This window comes from Acomys russatus, chromosome 26 (assembly GCF_903995435.1).
Source record: "Acomys russatus chromosome 26, mAcoRus1.1, whole genome shotgun sequence".
In the NCBI taxonomy this organism is placed as follows: Eukaryota; Metazoa; Chordata; class Mammalia; order Rodentia; family Muridae; genus Acomys; species Acomys russatus.
The window spans coordinates 44,791,137-44,813,444 of NC_067162.1; the positions used below are offsets into that span (position 1 = coordinate 44,791,137).

The following is a 22,308-nucleotide window of genomic DNA, read 5'->3' on the forward strand; positions in this document are numbered from 1 at the left end:
CTGGAGGCAAACCAGCTGCACCCTGAGGGTAATCCCCCACCCTACTCCCACCCGCATTGCCTACAGTGCCAACAGGAGTCTTGATAGGACATGGGCTCTGCTCTCACGTCGAGCATCAGACAGAGTACACAGTGTCTCCTGGAGTTGTAGCTCTGACCTAAGATATCCAAGTAACCTTGGGGAGCTGCCCTGGGTTCTGTGCCTCGGTGTCTTCCGATGCAGATGGGGCCGTAGAGGGGTGGGATGGCTAATCGAGCTCAGACAGGTACTCCCTCAAGTCCATGGCTTTCCTCCATGCCTATGCCGTGGGCTGTGAGATCAGCCTGGTCATGGACTGTCAACACTCGGAGCAGCTAAGTCCCTAGACTCCACTGTCCCCTTGGGAGGCAGCACCATGTTTTCACTCCAGAGAAGGGAAGCCACACTACTGAAATCTCCCAGCAGGGGAGAGTAGCCAAGACCTGGCCCCAGGCAGGCTGGGAGATGCATTCTAGCCTGGAACCAGGAAGAAGAAGAAGAACAGTTCCAAGAACAGAGCTGGTGCTTGACCCCAGTGTCTCACTTGGCCGCCTCCAGGCTGCTGCGGGGCCTCAGCTTGAAGCCTGTTCTTAGAAATGCATGGCTAGTTTGCTAGACAAGGAGGGACAGGAAGACTGATGCTAACTGAGGGAGGGTGACATGAGAGGTCCCACGTGACAATTCCATTAATATGAAATGCCTCCAGTAGGAGAGTGTATAAAGGCCAAGTGCAGCAGTGGCTGCAGAAGCTGAGAGAGAGGGGAGAAAGGGGGTGACTGCCCAAAAGAGAAGGGACTGAGTTCCAGGAGTTTTGGGGGTAGTGGAAGAAGGCCCCAAGGTTGTCCCCGGGATTGGGAACGCTGGATGAAATGTCCTAAGATGGATTGTGGAGACAGTTGCACAACTCTACAAATTTGCAAAAAACCATTAGCTTGAACTATTTAGTTATATGTATTTAGTGTGTGTAGGCACATGTGTGTACTTGTGGAGGTCAGCAGACAAATTAAAGAAGTCGATTCTCCCTCCCTCCCTCCCTCCTTCCCCCTCTCTGCTGTGGGCCCTGGGAATTGAACTCTGAGCATCAGGCTTGGTAGCAAGCACCTTTACCTGTTAAGCCATCTCACCAGCCCAGAATTGCTTTTTTTTTTTTTGAAACAGGGTTTCTCTGTGTAGTCTTGGCTGTCCTGGACTCACTTTGTAGACCAGGCTGGCCTTGAGCTCACAGCGATCCACCTGCCTCTGCCTCCTGAGTGCTGGGATTAAAGGCGTGTGCCAGCACACCCGGCTCAGAACTGCATAATTTAAATACTTGCTGCTGAATTAATTCGGGTTTATTCCCCAGCACTGAAAAAAATAGATATAGATAAATTGTAAAGTTTATAAATTGTATTTAAATAAAACTTAAGGTAGTAGAAATCTCCAATCACAAGAGACCTTGTGAGCTGATAAAAATTAAATAGAATTGGGTCCTTATAGAACACACACAGGCACGAGTGCGCATGTGCACACACACATGTGCACATACATATGTGCAATTAAACATACACACACACTTCTCCTTTTGAACAGGGATATACTGTCTGTTTCTTCCCTCCCCTTCTGATGTTATCTGGTATGACATTATCAAAAACCACATGAGTTCCCTGGAGAAAAAAATGGTGATGTGAGATTCCATGAGGGACGTGGGTGGCAGGCTGTGAGCCCTTTCGGGGAGGGGAGCTTAGAAATGTCCCCTTTGGCCCCTAGGTACCAACTGAGTAATGCTAAAAGAGTGGCTGCTGCCCATGGTAGTTCAGGGACCATGACCTTTATCTGGCCTGCCATTCAAAGCCATTTGTGTCCCCACGGGTGGCTCTGTGATGCTGTGACTGCCAGGGGGTCCCCTGGGAGGGGGATAGGAGGACGATAGTACATGCCCCAAGCATCATAGCCTTTCACACAAAGATAGAAGGAGACCAGGATAGACAGCCCAGGGCTGCTTTCTGTTAGCAGTCATATCCAATCTGCCTATGAGAGGATGAGGAAGGATGACTCTCAGTTCTCTTCAGATCTCTTCCCTTATAGGTGGGAGTGGGGCTAGGGATCACAGTATGTGATCATCTACGGCGGCGCCTCCACACATTTATTAACCCTGATGAAGCTCCCTCAGGATGAGGGAGGGGTGAGGTATCTTCACTCCCAGCAACACTTTCCATAGCATAGTAAGAAGAACTAGACCAGAGAAGGGATTGGCACGTGGTCCTCTGCTCCAGGCTCACACGCTGGACAGACAGCAGTTCCAGAGCTTAGCACTGGGCAGGGCAGGGACACGTGAAGGTGTTGGTGCCAGGTACTCTGTTGGTCCAGAGCCATCCATCTCACACAGGCCATGGTCTGGGATACAGACATCTTCGAGTTATCCCAGAGATGTGTGCTTTCTGTTTTCTTGTCTCTGTCCGCACATAACCTTGCTGGGTGACTTGGTAGCTCTGTATATGATTTTGAGAGCAATAACACAGCTCCAAAGCCCCGCCTTACATCCCTACCTGTGTGCAAATTGTTCTTTCAGTTGTCAGTGTTTCCTAACCATGAGACGCAGCCTTTAGAGGAAGCAGCAGATGCTTCCAGAAGCACATGAGATACAAGATGGGCTGGTGTCCTTCAGCCTAGCACCTGCTATCTTCCTGCAGCTTTGCCTGCTTAGCACTCTCATGTGGTCTTTCCCCGTGGGGTGGTTTGTGGCCCCTTGAGAAAGGGCTGGTTTCTATCATAGCCTTCTTGTTACAGTGACATACAGTAGGCCTGCTGCACCACAGGGTCTCACATCTAAGAAAAACCCATCAGCACACCTGGCAGATGGAGTATTAGGGTTTTCTAGAGGAACAGAATGGATGGAACACACACACACACACACACACACACACAAAAGGCGGGTTGTTATTAGAGTGGTTTACACGATATGGTCCAGTTAGTCCAACAATGGCTATTTACCAACAGAAAGCTCAAGAATCCAGTAATTGTTCAGCCCACAAGGCTGGATGTCTCAGCGGGTCTTCAGTGTATGTTCAAACCCTGAAGAAGTAGGCGAGGGCAAGCAGGCAAAAAGCAAATGCTTCCGTCCTTTACGTAGGCTGCCGCTGGAGAGTGTGCCGCACTTCAAATAATCCAGTCAAGAAAAACCCCTTATAGGTGTGCCTGGCCACCGGGTCTTAGTTAAGTCAGATGTAGCCAAGTTGACAGCCAAGAATAGTCATCATGAATGAGTGGATGGACAGATGGACGGATGGACAGATGGATGGGATGGATGGATGGGTGAGTAGGTAGGGAACAGCTAAGGGTATGTTGCTGAGGTGCTGATGAAGAGCTGAGCTGGGCTCAGTCACGCAGCTCTTGATGTGACGCCCCCCACAGCCAGGCTACTGTGCTCCCCCTGCCACACACTACTCCCCTTGAGGACTGAGTTCAGATCCACCTGCTCCAGAAAAGCCCTTCTGGATCTCCAGGCTCTTGAGGGAGTCTCCCCACGTAGCCTCTGCAGCGCTGCCCCCCCACCCCATCCTTGCTTCCTCATGGCTCTTGCTTCCCATCTGCTGATCTGTTAGAAGCTTCACCACCACCCCCCACCACCCCCCGCCCGTTGCTTCATAGCTGACTGAAGTCACAGGCAACTACTTAAGTTCAAAGCCTCAGTTGCCATGCAGGTTCAGACAGGTCGCTGTGCCAACCCCCTGGCAAGGGGGTGGCTGGAAGGATTCACTGTGTGAAGCTGTGTAAAGACCTGAACAGGTGCCAACACCTAGTAGCTATTCAGCGAAGAGCATTCCTTTTTACTGTTGTTCTGTGCTAGACACGGTACCGACGCCCACTTTTACTTCTGCCTCATCCTAGGGGTGCGTCAATGTTGCCCAGCTGCTTTCCCCAGCAGAAGCATGCTGGTTTTTCTACACCAGGAGAAAAAGTAGGTCACAGGTATGGCACAAGTCCAGGGCTTTCACAGTCTTCTGCTCCCCTCCACCCCATCCCCAGGGGCCATCACAAGGACACTGCCTGATTTGACCCATAAGCCTCCCCTGGCAGCAGGAGCCCCTGGCTGTCGGCATAGCATTCTGTCACCCCTCATCGATGTCGTAACCCTGTGTCTGTCTTTCGTTAGTTTCAGTCTGATAGAATTTTCCATGGTGATTTAGGACAAGGTTGTGAAGTAGCCAAACCCCCTGCAGGGTAGGGCCCCAATCTGTGCAGAGCTCAAGGGGTCCCTGCCACACCCCAGCTCCCAAGGAGCAAATGAATGAGCGAAGAACAGCTGATGTGTGTGGCCTGATGTGCTGCCTCCTGGCTCCAGCCTGCATGCCTGCCGTGAGGTTTGCGGGGGCTGCGGCTGGGCAGTGTCTTCCATATGGATGCTATAAATTAAAGCATTCCAGGAAACAGCACAGTAAATTCGTCCGCCTCTTGCCTGCAGGGCTGGTGGAAGCTGTGCTCGCCTCAGGAACTCCGAACATCCGTCTCACTTAGGGTGCTACTCCTACAGAACTAAGCTCTGGTGGGGGGGGGGGACCTTAAAAATAACTGGATAAACAGAAAATGACTTTTCACCAGCCCTGCACACTCAGCGGGGAAGAGGGGGGCTACTAGCCTAGGTCTGGCTCCCCATAGTTCAAATGGCCTGGCAGGGTCTGAGCTGGCCCCAGCCACCCACCTTGACCTGAAATCCCCCTGCTCTGGGCAGACCTTGCTTGTGACCTCAGTCTCTTTTTTTCTGAGGTCCCTTCTGAAACTTTGGTTTCCCTAGCTGTTTGAAAGGGTATGGGGCAGCTAGAATAGTCAAAGTCACACACAGAAAGAAGTGTGTGTGGCAGGGACGGGGAGGGGTTAAAAGGGTGATAGCCAGAGACCGAGATATGGAGGTCTAGACCATTTCTGTCTGGGAGGTGAGAAGGTTCTAGGGATGGACACAGGTGGTGTGGGATGGCTCTGTGGTAACTGGCGAATTCTGTGTTGAGTGCATGTGTCACAACTTAAGCACACACAGGAGAGGGCCGGTGGGACGGCTCAGTGAGGAAAGGTGCAAGCTAGCAAGCGTGATGACCTGACTTTGACCCCTGTACCCACATCATGGTGGAAGAGCTGACTCCTGTATTTTGTACTCTGATTTTTTTTTTTTTTTTAAGCCTAACTCAACCAAGTTGGGTGTCCTGGTGGGGGCTAGACACCTGTGTGCAGATGGGCGTCTCTGTAGTGATGAGGTAGCATGGCAGCAGCTGTGCCCAGCAAGCTGGAGTGAGATTGTGGCAACCCCACAGAGGTGCACTGAAGCCTAGGGAGTCTGGTTTTAAAGGGTACCTACCCATACATGTGTTCCCATTGGCTCCCATGCTTCAGGGGCCTAGAAGTATACAGAACCATTGTGTCAGGAGGTGAGGCCAGGCAAACTCGTGGAATAAAGGGGAAGAGGCCAAACAGTGGTTCCCCTGTTCCCCGAAAAACCCTAAGGATGGTGCGGTGGGTTCCTGAGCCCTTTCCACTCACTCTGTGTTGTGGAGAACCTCACCCATGACCCACAGACAATCATAACAGGATTGGATAGATGCTGCCTAGTTTTGAAGAGACTGGTCCCCAGAGGATACAGGGAAGTGACATCCCCCTTATCTCTGGAATGCAGCTGAGATGGCCATCCCAGCTTCCCAAGCTGACCACTGGGGCCCTGTGGTGTGCTCTGCACAAAGGCATATAGGCATCCCCAGGGACAGGCTGCCCAAGGGTGGGCCTTGGTGCATCTCCCCTCCCCTACCCCATATCCCTCTTAAACCCTCGCCTGGGTGGCTGTCAGAAGCTAGGGGCTTCTATGTCAGGATATCAAAAGATGGGCACATAGTGCCACAGTGTCCAACATCAGCCCGTGGTTCCTGGCTGGGCAAAGAGACTGCATACTGTTGAGCCAACTCAGCTGGACTGCTGACCACAGAGGTCAAGCTACAGTGAAGAAGGAACAAGATAGCCCAAGACCCCTCTCCTTTCCTGCCTCAACTGTCACTTTCTTTTCTTACAGGTCACCTCTGCCCCTCTGGAGTCACCTGCAGCTGTCCATGTTCCTGCAGCAGAGCCTGAGCTACAGCCGGTGGCCCCCACAGACAGTCTATCCAGGGGCCCCAGGACCACCCAGGAGCTGCGGCCAGTGTCAAGCCAGCAGAGCAGCCGGGACAGCTGGGACGGGGATGGAGTAGACGTCACAGCCACAGGTAGAGTAGTGTTTTGTGTCTCTCCACACAGGCTGGGCCTGAGCCAGCCCACAGGAGTTGGGACACTGGAAGCCGAGTTGGGACACTTGAGTTCAGAGTTGTGTTCCACCTTGTGTCCTTGGCCTTATAGGGCTGGAGTCTGCTTCCTGGGGTTTGGTGAGTTCTCTTTATGCTTCGTGATGAGTTTACCTGTGTGCTGACTTATTCTTGCCTCTAAATGCCGTCACAGCATACATCAGCCTGCAGGTTGTTTTTGGGTAAGGTGGGTATGAGAACCAAGTGACGTAGTCACCTTGTAAAGGCTTCCCTGTGGGACAGCAGGCATGAGAATGCCTGTGTCGAGGCTTCCCAGCTTGATGGTCTCATACCCTCTGTTGCTGTTTGGTGACTTTCGAGTGAGCTGTGGCCAGGGTGGCTGTCCTGAGCCCATCAGCCACTTGTGGGCTCCTGAGGCCTTTACTGTAGGTACTGAGGATGCAGTGGACATTTTTGTCCTTGTAGCTTCTTCTCAAGGTCCAGAGGACACTGCAGGGACCATCCTAGGCCATGCATGATGCCCTGGAGCAGGCTGTGGTATAGAGGATCTGTGGGAACCTGGTCCATGCTGTCCCTGGGGAGGAGTGGAGAGTCAAGGACCTGCCTAGCCACTGAGGTGGTGGAGACCTGCAGTGTGGCTTGTTAGGAAACAGTAGGAGCTGAGTCTGGAGAGGTGACAGGCAGACCAGAGATCATGTGACACAGTTGCTTGGACCACCACAGGCCCAGGCTTTCATCTGGAGTGTTCACCCTGCAGTACTGACCTCCTTTCCTTTGTGAGATGAACTCAGTCCACAGATGGACCCAGCAGATCAAGTGTTTATGCCTTGGGGGCCTGAGGGGCTTCAGACACTGGCAGGTGTGGAGAGGATGACCGTACAGCACGGGGGTGGGGGTTATGGGCAGATGCTGCCAGAGGCTGGCACCCCCTTCCCCCTACACTCACATAGTCATCCAACAAGTTTGGAACGTTGCGTCTGTGCGATGTCATGGCGCTGGGTGGGCCTGGCCTTCACAGCAGGTGTGGCATTGGGCACCAAGGGAAAGACTGTCGTGTGTGAGCCTCCACGCTTGTCAGTTCTTCTGGCTTCCCTGGGTCAATAGGCAGACCGCCATGCTTGTGTGAGCAGCACCTTCTGCAGCCCTACAGGTGTGCCCCGTGGAAGCCAGGGTACTATGATTTGACATGAGTTCTCCGAGGTCCAGGACTTGCCCTTTGGGATTGGGTCTGGAAAGCCCACTTGTCTCTGCATTTTCTTTAAAAAAAATTTTTTTTGTTTTAAAGATTTATTATGTATACAATGTTCTGCCTGCATGTATGCCTGCCCGCCAGAAGAGGGCACCAGATCTCATTATAGATGGTTGTGAGCCACCATATGGTTGCTGGGAATTGAACTCAGGCCCTCTGAAAGAGCAGCTAGTGCTTTTAACCTCTGAGCCATCTCTCCAGCCCCCATCTCTGCATTTTCTACCCACGGCAAAGTCAACCTTGAGATGTGTCTGTAGGGCCCGGGAATGTTCCTGATGACTTTACATCCCCCGGGGCAGGCCAGCCCCTCATGGAGTTTTGTAGGAGAGCCTGCGGCCACTGTATAGGGAGAGGTGCACCTGCTTTGGGCTGAGGGACTTTCAGCAAATTCTCTTGTCTCCCAAACTGAGATTAGAATTGCCTGGTGGCAGGTAGGTCATGGGCTTCTGTGGCATCTAGGCAGGCAGAGGCTTGCGTGTTTGTACATGCCGTTTTGCATCAGCAGAGCAGCATGCAGAGGGCTCAGAGAGGCTGAGTCACCCACCCTTGCCACACAGCAATGATGGGGTACCGGAGTTTGAACCCTGTGTCTGGCTCCTACAACCTGCTCAGCTGTAGCCCAGCACTGTTAACTATGATCCAGAAAGTCCCAGGTTTGGAGGCAACATTGGAATTTCCAGTAAGGAGCCCTGTTTGGAGCTTTGGGGGGCTAGGCCTTGTTACTTCTGAGTCCCTGACAATGACTCCTGGGTGGCTACAACCTGACTCCCTCTAGAGGCTGGCTCTGGGAATGGGGGTGGGATGGGTTGAGTCAGGGAACCAAGGGACAGAGTCAGAGGGACGTCCCTGCTATCCAAGCAAGGCAGAGCTAGGCACCAGGTCAGTAGACGAAGCAGACTGGCTGGGAGTCCTCCCCTGCCGTGAGAGCCTGGGCAGGGCACTGGTTTCCTGTCTGCCAGCTGTTCCTGGCAGGATGGATGGCCCAGGGCAGCGTCAGGCAGATATGGCCAGGAGCATGGCCTGTAGTCAGGTCCCACTGGGGCAGCTGCACTGCTCAGAAACTGACAGTGACTGATGGATTATCATACACCTGTCACCTCTCATCCAGCAGCCGGCGGCACGGCTCACACCAGCTGTGCGCTGTTAGCCTGCAGCGGGGCCAGTCACATGGGACGTGGAGATGAGCTATGTGTGGTGCACATGCAAACATGTGCGCAGATACACACAGAGGCTGTGCATCAGAACCTCCCCACCTCACACAAACATGTATAGCACCAATGGGCGTGTGTGTAAATACAGGTGCTCAAACAGATGGGACAGACATGGGCATGCGTACACACACGAGGAAACACTGACACAGGTGCACACAAGCTAGGAAGACCACAGAACACAGAGAAAGATGCAGGCCCCACAGACTCACCAACACCCACGCACTTGGTCAGTCAAGTATATGCATGTACAGATCTCATGAATATAACACATGTGCATACATAGACATGGTCTAGACCCTGTACTCTGTAGGTACATGCATGCACACACACGTAGGCATGCGCACGCACACACATGCACACGCAAACACACACACACACACACACACACACACACACACACACACACACCTATGTGTTCCTCTTCTTTCTAGAGTTTCGCTCCAAGGAAGCATTGCTAGGGCCCAGCTGTGGTGGCTTCAGCCAGTTCTGACTTGCACAGTCCTCTCTGGGGTTGGTCAGGGCAGGAAGGAGCCTTATACTGCCTGGCAGGGCTGTGAACACCTCAGCCAGCCATTTCTCAACTCTGCTTCCCTGAAAGCATTCTATATTACAGAGCTAGTTGGGGGAAAGCCTGGGCTAGCCCAGGGCCCCCCCCCCCAGGAATTCCTGTGCCAAGCAATGCGTTTGGAGCTGTTGGGTTTTACCCACCAAGATTCCAGGGTTTCATGGGATTTGGTGTCACTTAGAGAATAGCAGTGTCACCTCTGTGTCAGGGATAGACTTGTCCATGGGGAAGCTTCTAGTTGGCTAACCAGACAAACTGTAGGCAACATCGACTCACAGACACTGCATTAGGAGAACCACCGCTGGTTGTAGGCCCAGTTGTGGGCCGTGGGGGAACTGGCCAGCATCTGTTAGCTGCCTTGGACCTGCTTCTCCATCCCGTCAGGACCACGGTGAGCCAAGCCATGGTTCCTCAAGCAAACAAGGCCCCAAGGAACCTTAGACTGGTGGGCAGTCCCCTGTGGGGAGGAGGGTGTGATTTGGAGTCTTGTGTGGGCAGCCTTCCCTGCAATGTGAGGGAACCTGGCTCTGTCAACGGCCTTGAGCCTCAAGCCAGACCAAGATCCATTTTAGTGGAAGCTGGCAAGGTGGATGGAGTGGGCTCTCAAGGCAGTTGTACTTGGGCTGAGCACAGGGTCCCTGGATTGGAAGTGATACCAACTTTCCAGTGACATGAGAGAGATGGCCTAGGTGTCATGGCAGGTCCCACTGCAGAGTGGCCACTGTGAAAATGAGGCCATCCCACTGAGTCAGCATCAGGGGCATTACATAAACGCCAAGACACACTGGTAGCTGCTAGGGAAGGTTGCGTGGGCTGTGCACTCTACAGCAGCAGCGTGTGCCCATTCTTGTCTCTACACGTACTTTCTGCATGGCTGCAGGGGTGGCCATCTGCCCTGTTAGATGGATGGTAGCCTTGCATGTCCGTTCTGGTTTGTGTAGCCATTTCTCGTATCAGCAGAGACAGTAGAAACTGCAGTCCCCACTGGTGAGCTGAACCTTGTATGCCAGAAGCCATGCCCAGTTCCTCTGGTCCCAGCCCCTCCCTTGCTCAGCTGAGTGTCAGCATCCTTATCAGTAGTCAGGCCAGTCACGTGTGCCCAACTGGGTGGGGCTTCATGAAGACCTACCTGAGAGAACTGGGGCTTAGCTGTGTACTTATGGCTACCCTGTCCAGATGCCGGTGTCCACACGCTGCCATGGATAGCTGAGGACCTCACATTCTCACCAGCATACAGGGGTGAAAGTCTGGCTGCCACACGCTAGTTTACCCACGGGTCCCGTCACTTTTCTTTTCTTTTCTTTTTATTTTTTTTTAATTTTTTATTAATTTATTTTTGTTACATCTCAATGGTTATCCCATCCCTTGTATCCTCCCATTCTTCCCTCCCTCCCATTTTCCCCTTATTCCCCTCCCCTATGACTGTTCCTGAGGGGGATTTCCTCCCCCTGTATATGCTCATAGAGTATCAAGTCTCTTCTTGGTAACCTGTTGTCCTTCCTCTGAGTGCCACCAGGTCTCCCCCCCTGCCCCCCCCCCACCCAAGGGGACATGGTCAAAACATATAAAGCACTTACTGAGGGCTTGGCGGTTTGGTTTTTGTTTTGTTTTGTTTTGTTTTTTGTTTTTCAAGACAGGGTTTCTCTGTGTAGCCTTGGCTATCCTAGACTCACTTTGTAGGCCAGGCTGGCCTCGAACTCACAGCGATCCGCCTGCCTCTGCCTCCCAAGTGCTGGGATTAAAGGCGTGTGCCACCACCGCCCGGCACTTTTCTTACTACTCTGATCAAACACCTGACGAAAGCGACCTAAGGGGAGAGGGTTTACTGGACTCCTGGTTTCAGGATAGAGTTTACCGTGGTGGGGAAACCACAGAAGGAGGAGCCTGAGGTCACATGGCATCCCCAGTCAGGAAGCAGAGAGAAAACTGCTTCTGCTTAGCTTGCTTTCTCCTCTTTGTTCAGTCCAGGACCTCAGCCCATGGATGGTGCTGCTCAGACTCAGCCAGGCTTTCTCCTGCTCAGCTAACCCAATCTAAGAAAACCCCTCGCAGGCACACTCAGAGGGCTGTCCAGTCAGGCTGCCAGTCGGTATTAACTGTCACATTGCCTGCTCTAGGGAAGGAAAGCAGCTTCTCTCTGGGTAGTCAGTGATGGACGTGCTATGTAGAGTCACAGCAGTAGGAGATCCATAGCACTGTCCTCTTGCTGTGCAGCCTCCCTAGCTATTATACAGTGACTTGGATAGAGATGTGTCTCCTATGGCTGCTGTGATAAATCTTGAGCTGGGCATAACACACACACACACACACACACACACACACACACACACACAGGAGGCTGAGGCAAGAACATTATCAGCTAGCCTGGACCACATAGTCTTCAGGTCTCACTGCGTGCATCCAGGATGGACAGGGCCAGTTTCTGGGAAGCTACAGGGGAAGCCTTGTCCTCCTTCTAGAACATTCCATAGCTTGCAAACCCTATGTCTGTCCTCAAGGCTTGGGGTGCAGAACAACCATCACCATGGTCCTTGATGACCCTCTCCTACCTGACTCATCAACCATCATCCCCTTGTCCCATCCTGGGACAGCCTTGCTGCTAACCTGTCCCTCAGGCAGCTGCTCGGTAGCCACATGCTGCAGTCTGCACCTGGTAGGCTCTGTCATCAGGACTGGGAAGCCTCTGGGGTTTGTCATGCCACTGACCATGACACCATGTGGAAATCACTGGAGGTTGTTCAGGGCAGGAGCTAACCCCATCACTAATAGGTGGGGTGAGAGTACTCCGCTGTGGAAATCTTGCTTGGCTGACCGGGTCCTGAAATTCCAAAACTTGTGGCTTTGCCTTCTAAGTTCCTGGGGGCCTTTGTGTTCCATCCCTAGTAGGCCCTTGGAGGGATCTGGAAAGCCAGTGTGCCCTCTGCCTCCACAGCTATGAGAGGACATTGTTGATTGTGTCTGAGGAAAAAAGAGGGCTTAGGGCAGAGCTCTGTCTCTCTCTCTCCACTAGGTGGCCACTCAGCACTGTGTCGCTGTCTCTGGAGCCTTAAGCCTTGAGCCTATGTCCTACCTAGGGCTCCTAAGGCCCCATTTCCTGGTTCTGAGGGCACCCTGGGGGCTACTCGTCACCTGGTCTTTTCCCTACCCTCCAAGTGCTGCCTGGGCTTGAGGTTACTCAAGGCTTTCTCGTGCTCCTGCCACCGGTCCTCGGGTCTCCCTATCTTCTGTCCACTTGGCACCGTCTTCCTACCTTGACTCTGGTTCCATACCTTCTTCTTCCCTGGGAAGGGGCTCTCTGGGTCCCATCTGAGAACACAGGTCCCAAGAAACAGGTTCCCTGGGCTGAGCTGCAGCCCTGCGGAGGGTTTCTGGGTGCTGGGGCCGTGTTTAGTGGTCACGACTCGGGGCTGTGAGGTGCTGGTGCTAGAAGTGGGCATCACAAGTGCCTGTCCCCACTGCCATTCCCACCTCTTGTTTTCCTAGCCATGGGTTAAATAAGCTATGGCTTGTGCAGTCGTGACGTGAACATCTTCACGTGCATGAATCTGGGCTTGCTGTGCTCTGAGACCTGGCTCTGCCTCTGGGCTTCTGGCATAAGCTGGATATCATCTTCGGCTTTGGTTTTCCCATCTATGGCACAGGAGCGGTGACCCGACTGTCTTCGTGAGGATTTCTACCCCTGTGATAAAGCACTGACCGAAAGCAACTTGAGGAGCTGGGGCATGCAGGGGTGTGTGTGGTTGTTTGGTTTCTATATCCCAGTAACAGTCCCCTGAAGGAAACCATGGCAAGAACCCTGAGGCAGCGAGGGAAGAAGCCATGGAGGAACGACGCTGTTCGCTGGCTTGTTCCTCATGGCTTTCTCAGTCTGGTTTCTTTTTCTTTTTCTTTTTGGTTTTTCTTGTTTGTTTGTTTTGTTTTTTGTTTTTCAAGACAGGGTTTCTCTGTATAGCCTTGCCTGTCCTAGACTCGCTTTGTAGACCAGGCTAGCCTCGAACTCACAGCGATCTGACTGCCTCTGCCTCCCAAGTGCTGGGATTAAAGGTGTGCGCTACCACGCCCGGCGCCTCAGTCTGGTTTCTTAAACAACCCCCAGAACCTGGGGGGAGGCACCACCTATAGTGGCCTGGACTCTTCCACAGCAATCATCAATCAAGAAAATGCCCCCACAGAGTTGCCCACAGGCCATCTGCTGGATGTGTCTTCCCAATTAACGTTCCTCTTCCTAGGTAACTGTAGCTTGCTTCAAGTTGACGAAAAATTGACTAACACACTGGCCATTTAAAGGCAAGACCTGGCTGTGTCTAATGTGTAGTGTGATGCCAGCACACAGGACAAGGGCTCACTGGCTTGTCGCCAGCCACCCTGCCTCGTCGGTTTTCTTTGTCAGGAAAATGGACTCCTGGGTGAGGCTGCCTCTGGCCAGGAAGGCAGAGAGGGTACACAGCTGGCAGAATGCCCATGGCAGCATGGTGAGAGCGCATAGTGGCACAAGGCACAGAAAGGTTCTGCCTGTGCCTGGTGAACTGCAGCTGCTGCAAGGGGTGCAGAGTGGGATGTGCTCCCCCCACATTCCCCCCCCCCCCCCCGCAGTAGGACCGCCTGGGCTCTTGTCACAAACTCCACTGTGCTGTCAGCCAGTGGAGCTGGGATCGACTGTCTGGTTCCTACTAGGAGTGATTTTTATCTTCTTGGGAACTTCTCATAATGCTGGAAGCATGGCTTGCAAGTCAGGGCAGGAAATCTCGAAGCCTCTAAAGGTACAGGAGGTAAAAAGACCTTTTACCCAGAGAGGGGGTGCCTGGAGTTTCTCTGAGTACAGTGGGGCTCAGAGGACCTAGGCAGAGACTGGCCCTCCCTCCTTCCCTCTTTCCTCTTTTAGTGAGCATTTTGTTTTTGACACAGGGTCTCCCCATGTAGCCCAGGCTAGCCCAAAACTCTCCATCCTCCTGCCTTAGTGTCTAGAGAGCTAAGGCGACAGACATGCGCTGCCATGCTCAGCTGGGCCTGTGTGCCAGACAAGCACATTGCCTTTGAGGTGCTCCCTGAGGTCTTTGGGAAATGTTGGCCACACCGGTCAGTGTCCTTAACAACGATGTCTGATGGCCCCTCCCCTGTACCCCCTTCCTCTTTTTAAAAATCGTTTGGTTGTTTTGAGTTGGGGGTCTCATTCTGTAGCCCAAGCTTGGACTCACAGTCCTGCTGTGATGGCAGGCCTGTGTCCTCATCCCTGGCAGCTCTGCCTTCCTTGAATGATGGCTCCAAGCCACTGGGGCCTGCTGTCTTTCCTCCACTTCCTTTGCCGATGTGTGGCTGTGTGCTCCTGCCCCTGGTTTGGATTTCCGGGAAAGCAAAGAGAACAGGGCATTTAGCCCGGGCAGCTGGAAATGGTAACCTACGTGTTGGCTCAGAGCCAGTGTCTTCCTAACCACCTGTGATCAGAGCAGACCTCTGCGCCTAGTGTGCTGGGGCCCAGAAGTGACATTCGCTGCCCACTGGAAGTTCTGCCCCAGAAGGTTAGAGATATGTGTGGGTGTGTCAGCTAACATGAGGACCTATGTAAAAATTGAGTGTGTTGGTTCACACATGTCATCCCAGAATTGGGGAAGAGGAGACAGGAGGGGCTTGCTGGCTCGCCAGTCTAGCTCAGTTGGTGAGTTCCAGACCAATAGGAGGCCCTGTTATCTTAAACAGTAAGGGAGTGATTGATAAAGACACCTGCTGCCAGAGGCTGACCTCTAAGTGTGCACACACATGCACTTGCCCCTGCCTCTACACACAGGCCTGTGAACACACACAGAGATCATGCATTGGGCCACTGAAGTGACTTTTGTGGGCCCTTTAGGTGAGGAGTCATGAGCCCTAAGGAGATAAGGAGACAATGCTGTAGCCTGCTCTTCTGTATGTGTGACACTTTCCCTGTGTCCCCGGGGCCTTCCATTGTAACCATCCAGGTTTTAGTGACTGCTGGTGGAATTGCAGCCTCTCTCCTCAGTGTTATTCCCATCTGAGATGTTATTCTCTCCTGTTTGTGTGTCTTTTACCTTCACACTGCACGTCCCCCCTCTGTGTGTATGTGTGTGTGTGTGTGTGTGTGTGTGTGTGTGTGTGTGTGTGTGTGGTCTTCGCGCACATTCATGTGACTTGGCATCTACTGCATCTTACAAAAAGCAGAAGAAACAACACCTACAGGAAACAGAGGGCCCAACGAGCATATGAGCATATCTCGGCTTAGGGCACCTCAAGGTGACGGTTGAGTATGTTTTCTGGAGGATGGGTAGACTTCAAGCTCCTTCAAGTAAACGCTTGTAGAGGAGCACTTATTGAGTGATAGCCCTGTACCATGTGAGTCTGGAAACAACATTCTTCCTGTCACACCAGTTTCCTGTGGTGCTGTCATATGTCACTTGGCTTAATGGCTGCAAATATGCTTCTTCCTTTTAGGCTAGAGGTCAGAGGTCAGAGGTCTCAGCTGGGTTCCAAGCTAAGGTCTCATAAGCTACTTCCTCCTGCATGTTCCAGTGTAAGATCTGTCTTGTTCCTGCCACAGCTTCCTGAAGCTTCAGAGGTCCTTGGCTTGTGGCCCCCCTCCTTACCTCTTTCCATGCTCTCTCTACTGTAATAACTCTGAGCCTCCACCAGACTAATCTAGCCATTCCTTCAGCCTAGTGTTTGTGTCCTGCTTTGCCGTTCCGTTCACAGTTTCAATATGAGGCTGTGTCTCCTAGAGCTTACTGACTGGCATTCTGTACCAGTCGCCCTTCTGTGTGGGGAGGGACAGAGTGGAAGGGGACGCATGTCTCTGTTCAGGCAGTTCCAGGACCATAGGCTCATTTCAGAACTCAGGGCTGGTGGACCTGCCTCATGAGCTGCTGCCCTGACCAAAGCCTGCATTTGGGCCCCTCAGTTCCCATTATTGCTGAGCAGGTGTGGGGAGAGGATGGATTCCGGTCCTCTGTAGAGGTACAGAGGATATGGATGTAGTTTGTCACTGGCCCAGGAGGGGGTGCAACGGAGCACAGCCAGAAGCTAGGGTAACCCCGCCCCCCCCCCTCCCAGCGGACTGTGTCCCCTTGTATCCCATGGGCATCTACAACCCCCACCCATCCCCAAGCATAAGTACCTGGCACCCCATCCCTGAAGTTGTTTCTTTGACTTTTGACCTTTATCTTGACCTCCTGTGGCGCTGAGCTGTTAATATGAATGAGGGCTGTCATTGTGACCCCTCTGGGTTGTCTCTGGTTTCCAGGACATAGCCCTCCTCCTCTGTACAGTAAATGTCAGGACTATAGGAAAGTGGCCCATCACCGCTGAGGGCCTGGCTCCCATGTATAGCCACAGTGGCTGTGCCAGGTAGGGTGCTGAGAAACAGGAGGCAGCCTGCCTGGCCCTGTTGGCACCAAATATGGACTCATCTCTTTAAGCTCAGAGGCATGGACGGAGGCGAATGGACAGGCAGGGAGAAGGGAGCCTTCCCCCTGGTTCACTGGTGCCTCCCATGAGTGAGGCCACTGCTGCCCCCACACAGCCAGAGCAGGCTGGGCCAGACACTTCACCCCAGAGGAGCCCAGGAGGAAAGTTCTTCCACCACAGCGAGCCCCGGGGAAAGCGTTCAACAGCTTGGAGGAGGGAGTGTGGGTCTTGGGACTGGGCCCAGACATCGAGGCCTGCAGGCGGATGTGGGCTAACAGAGGGCAGAGCCCTGACTCAAACGCGGCGTGTCTTGGCTCAGGGAGACAGAGCTGCATGTGGGGTATGAATGTTGGTCCAAGAGGCAGTGCTTTGGGGTCCCAAATTCAGCCCAGCAGACTCTGAGGCGTGTGGTAGGGTATTGAGCCAACCGTCCTACAACTTGCCCCGAGGCCTGAGCCTCTCCACACCCTCCCCACTGACAGCTGTGGAACACAGGCTGACCCCAGAGCTGACCCTGGCACTGAGCCTGCCCTCAGACCATCTATGTGCTCCCAGCTCATAGCTCACTGAGGCCCACATTTCCTGGGGGTGCCTGTCAGCCTGGGACAAACCTGGGTGAAAAAACCAGTGCTGACCGGTCTTCCAGGTCACCTGCTGGTCTGGAAGCAGGACGGAAAAGGCAGAAAGACCAAGAGTTGAGCCATGTGGACCTGGGCTACAGAGCCCTGGTGGGTCAGAGGCATGCTCAGGGCCCAGGTGTCTGATGCAGGTCACTCTCTGCCTTGATACTCCTTGTTCCATGGTGGATGCGAGAGGCTTTCCCTACATCCTTCATCACAGTGTCAGGGGCGGCGGCGATGATGGCTGCAGGGGACCCAGGCTGGGACCAGGCCCTAGTTCTGACCCCTCTTTTTCCTGGTGTGGAGTGCAGGTTACAGATTATGAAGGGGACACACACACTGTCTTGCAGGGCTCTTTGAGGTAGTGAGTGGCCCATCCCTGACAGTATTCAAGGAGATTGAACCCCACTAGGGAGTCTGTGGGCGAGGGGGTGTCAGCAATGATGGGGGACACCAGTGGCAATGTTTGGGGGTCTCTAGGGGGAGCTTCCAGACAGTTCTGGGTTCTCATAGGTCATACATGTGGTCATCTGGGGTACTGGGACCTGGACGGAGCCTGTGGTCCTGGCTGTTCCTTTGTGCAGCGGTGCTCTGCCTTCCCTGTCTCCCTACCTGGGTTAACCTATCTGGCTCCTGGGCTTTGTCTCCAGCCTTTAGTGGTCATTGTTTGTGTGGATTGCATCAGCAGAAAGATGCAGAGCTCTGGCCTTGGGTAGGCAAGGGGCAGCATCTCCTGAGCTTTCCCCAGGCCCTTCAGCGGTTACCATACACAGACTCCTGCACCCCCTGAATAACATGGTTCCCTCAGCTGCGAGGGCAAAGGGCAGTTGCCGGGAACACCAGCAGTCACTCAGGTGCTGTGACCAGAAGAAGCTATTAGGGAGAACCATGGACAAATCCTGACACTTGTCAGCATGGCAGTTCTGTGAGCTGGGTGGCTGCCCTGATAGGCCGCAGGGAATCCGAGGAGACAATGGCTTTGGCAGGAGGGTGAGGGCAGAGGGATCCTGATAAGCCTGTCTCCTTTGATGGTGGTGGCACCTCACTTTCTTTTATGCGGTCCAGAAGACCATGAGGGCCCCAGTCCCCATCACCTGCTGGCTTAGGTGTAAGTCCTGGGTTTGCCAAACAAAGCTGTGCTAGCCTCATCCTAACAGAGTTGTTAGCGCTCCTGCTGGTTTGTGGGCAAACGGGGCGGGGGTGGGGGGGCAATGAGACCCTTGACAGGCACAGGCCTGTTAGTTGCCAGCTTCCTGAATTGTCCTTTTACTGTCCTTACCCAGTGGCTCTTGTGTCCCAGGGTCACCTCCTAAACTCCTTCCGTCCCTCTGGCTTTGTCTCACCTTTCACAGGTGGGGGGAGGGGGGACAGGATGACCACACAGGGACAGCCCTGTCCTTGTGGATAGGACACTTCTGAGCCTCACCCTCTTCCCCTCTGGCTGAGCAGAGAAGCCAGCAAGGGGAAATCTGTCTCTTTACAAAGTGTGCTGTGCAACTGTCAAGACAGGCAGCTAGCATAACGCCAGTCCCGCCCTCACTCTCTCCCCCCCTCGCCCCCCCCCCCCACAACGTCTCGTGGGCCTGAATGGGCCTCACAGGACCAAACATTGAGTGTGTTGGTGTTTGGCCAGGTCTTGACAAAAAGGACCAGAAGCTGGAGCCCAAAACATTTCAGATACATCGGAGCCTCTTGTCCCAGGACTCCCAGGCCAGATCAGGATAGCAGATTGTCACACAAGTCCCCCACTCACAAAAAGACAGCCCTAGCCCAGTTCCTTTATCCCCTTCCCAAGGTTAGCCAGAGGAAGAAAGTGGCATTTATCATATATTCGTGTGGTGGCTCTTGGTGCCTTAGCTCCTCTGTGATCCCCTATTGATAGAGGCAGAAATGGAGACTCCTTAAGGAGATAAAAGTCTGAGTTTTCCTTGGGGAAGCCACCCCCCAACAGTGGCAAGCCCTCATGTTTCTCCTTTGGGCCTTGGCAGCAGTGGCCCCCATATCATAGCAAAGTGCACCCTACAACTCACAATGCATGTGCACTTCCTACAAGGGACACCCTGCATTCCTGTCCTCTCTCCTGGTGCTGACTTGGAACTACATCTAGGGACCCCCAAGCCCCTGAGCTACTGCTGTCCTGGCCCTGGGCTCCTGTGCCTCTTCCTTGGGGATGATTACATGGGCTGGACTGGGTTGAGGGTAGAGGCTGGGTACTGCCTCTCATCTCCCTAATGGTAGGCTTGATTGCAGACAGAGTCTGTGGCTGGGTGGTGTAGGCCACTGTGGGCTGGGCCTCTGGTCCCGGCCTCCCTGCCAGGCGTGTGGTCCTGGCTTGGGACACCCAAGAACACAGTTCTGACTCTGTTCTCTGAGCCGCGGCAGGCAAGCTGTCACCACAGTGGGCCGGGAGCTGGAGGCACGCCTAGAAGTAGAGGGAGAGTGCCATGGCCCCTGGCACGCAGCCCTGCCAAGCCACAGGTGCCCCTGCCCTCTGGTGTGGGTGGAAGGGCTGCTAGGCAGAGAGCAGGAGGTGGAAAGGGCGAGTGGGAGGAGACAGGACAGCGGGGAAAGCTAAGGACACGTGCCCCAGCAACAGCCTGTGTTGCTCACTCTGTCTCGCTCTCACTGCCGTGAAGCAGGTTGGGCCCCGTATACCCTCGGTAGAGTGGGGAGCGCTGAGAGCACCCTGTCCTTGCCTGTCGTCTTTCATTTTGATTTTCCATTCTAGAACTCTAGCCGCTCTGATTAGGGAATGTTTGTGGGGTGATATATGAATGGCTGTGGGTCCCTTTAGGAACCATACATGGTATAGGGGTTTGGGGGTGGCAGGGGACCAACGATATGTGGATATCTGTGTCTCTCTAGGTGCCTCAGCAGAGTAGCTGGGCACGGTGCCACAGTCCCTCATGGCTTGGGTTTGCCTCTCTCCCCTCCACTCCTAACAATACTTCCTAACCCAGGGATTCAGGTGTGGGATTCTAGCTCCTGCAGAGCCCTCGGGAGAAAGCAAGATGCCAATTAAAATTCAAGGCTGGCCCAACTTGGTGGTGCACACCCTTAATCCCAGTGCTCATGAGGCAAAGGCTGCCAGTTCTCTGTGAGTTTGAGGCTAGCCTGATCTACAAAGAGAGTCCCAGGCCAGCCAGAGCTACCCTGGTGAGACCTTGTCTCAAAGCAAAACAAACAAAATAAAACAAACAAACAAAACAAAATAAAACAAACAAACAAACAATTCCTGTCAGCTGTGTGACCTGGCTCAAGTCATATCATCTGTCTGTGGTTCAGTTTCCCCGTCTGAAAAGTGGAAGGAGTCATAGAACATGGTGGCAGGCACATGAGACAGTGTGCAGGAAGCAGCTACTGTGCAGGCCCTGGGTAAAGACTGTGGCTTCACTCCTTCCTGGAGTGGTTGTAGCTGGAGGAGGCTGGAACTCACTGCCTTGTCCTCAGGTGGTGAGTGCCCTTCCTGGCCCTGCCTAAGACCTGACCAAGAGCGCTTTAAGGAGTCCTAAGGCCGGGGCTGCCAGTGGGCAGAGGCTAGTGGGAGGGCCAGGTTTGTCTGGCCACACTGCCCCGGCCACATTGCCCCGGCAGGAAGTCTGACATTTGGCTTTATCTCTGGGCCTTTGCCCACAGCCCAGTCCCCAGGAAGGGTTATCAGTTTGGACATCTGCACCCCAATGGGCCAGGGAACACTGCGGTCAGTCAGTCTCCTCGGGAGCAGCAGCTGTCTCCTGGTTTCAGACCCATGGTAGCCGGTGCCAGGGACAGGGCAGGGTGGAGAGCTGAGGACTTGTGGGACTTGGAGGCTGGGCTGTCTGAGCCTGCAGAACCGAGGGCCCAGGATAGCTGCCTAAGGAACAGGATGGGGCTGGAGGAGGGGCATCGTATCAGACAGCCCAGCAAGGAGGTCTGCATAGACCAGGCCGTCATCCAGCTCACAAACTCTCCTTCGGATACCTGGCACTCCGGAATGGGATGGTTCCTGGTGTTTTGCTTGGGGACCTGACTCTCTAGCCTTATGGGAACCTTCTGGATGTATGGAAGCCGTGATAACACCTGCTTGCCAGTTTTTCCCATATATATAACATTTACAGTTGTTATTTATTTTATATGTATAAGCATTTTGCATGCATGCATGTCTGCATGCCACACATGTGCGTGATGCGCACAGAGGACAGAAGAGGGCGTCAGATCCCCTGAGGCTGGAGTTGTGAGCCTTCAGGTTTGTCCTCTGGAAGAACATCTCAGTGCCCTTAACCACTGAAGCCATCTCTTCAGCTCTTTACTAGTTTTTGTTTTGTTTTGTTTTGTTTTTTGTTTGTTTGTTTTTAACAGAAGTGAACTCCCCCGTTCAAAAATCCTTCACAAAGCAACAGTGTGGCGATGTACATTGTGTCCCCACCACATGTCACCTCTGCTCCCTGACTCTCCTGATGGTCACACACTGGCATAGTCCCTTCAACTGACCTGGTGCAGCCATTTGCCACCACAGAGTCACGCAGCACTTGGGTTCTTCTACAGAGGACAGTACAGGCGCAGTGGCATGCTTCTCCTATGCACTGCAGTGCCACCTGCCACCAGGCTGATCCCTGCTTAGTGACCATTTGGCTATTGTGACCCATCCTCCTTTGAATACCATCCTATCATGGGACCTGTGCTTGGCTCCTTGGGGATGTGCCTGTGAGTGGGTCTCCAAGTCAAACTCTTAAATGAACAAATTGTATTTAATGATATACATATGCCTCTGGTTAAGGACAGTTTTACTATTTGTGATATCTGTAGGAGGTGGGAACACAGGAAGCTAAGGCTGAGGGTGACAGACGGAATGTGAAGGAGGCAGCCATATCATACTTGCTCTCCTTGAACAGACAGCTTAGTAATTTGGAATCAAATAGGCAGTTCAGGTTGGCCTTCGGGTCAGTATTGACTCTACGAGACCGAGGACCAGAGGCCAGCTGGTCTTGATGGTCTCCTA

The 22,308-nt window shown here is 53.4% G+C and overlaps 1 protein-coding gene across 1 annotated transcript in view; it reads left to right on the plus strand.

Moving 5' to 3' along the window:
- Gse1 (Gse1 coiled-coil protein) overlaps positions 1-22,308 on the plus strand; it is a 343,014-nt gene that overhangs the window by 113,257 nt on the left and 207,449 nt on the right. The window contains exon 2 of the mRNA XM_051169157.1: positions 6,047-6,236. Coding sequence (XP_051025114.1) covers positions 6,047-6,236 — 190 coding nt within the window. The remainder of the gene's footprint in view (positions 1-6,046; positions 6,237-22,308) is intronic.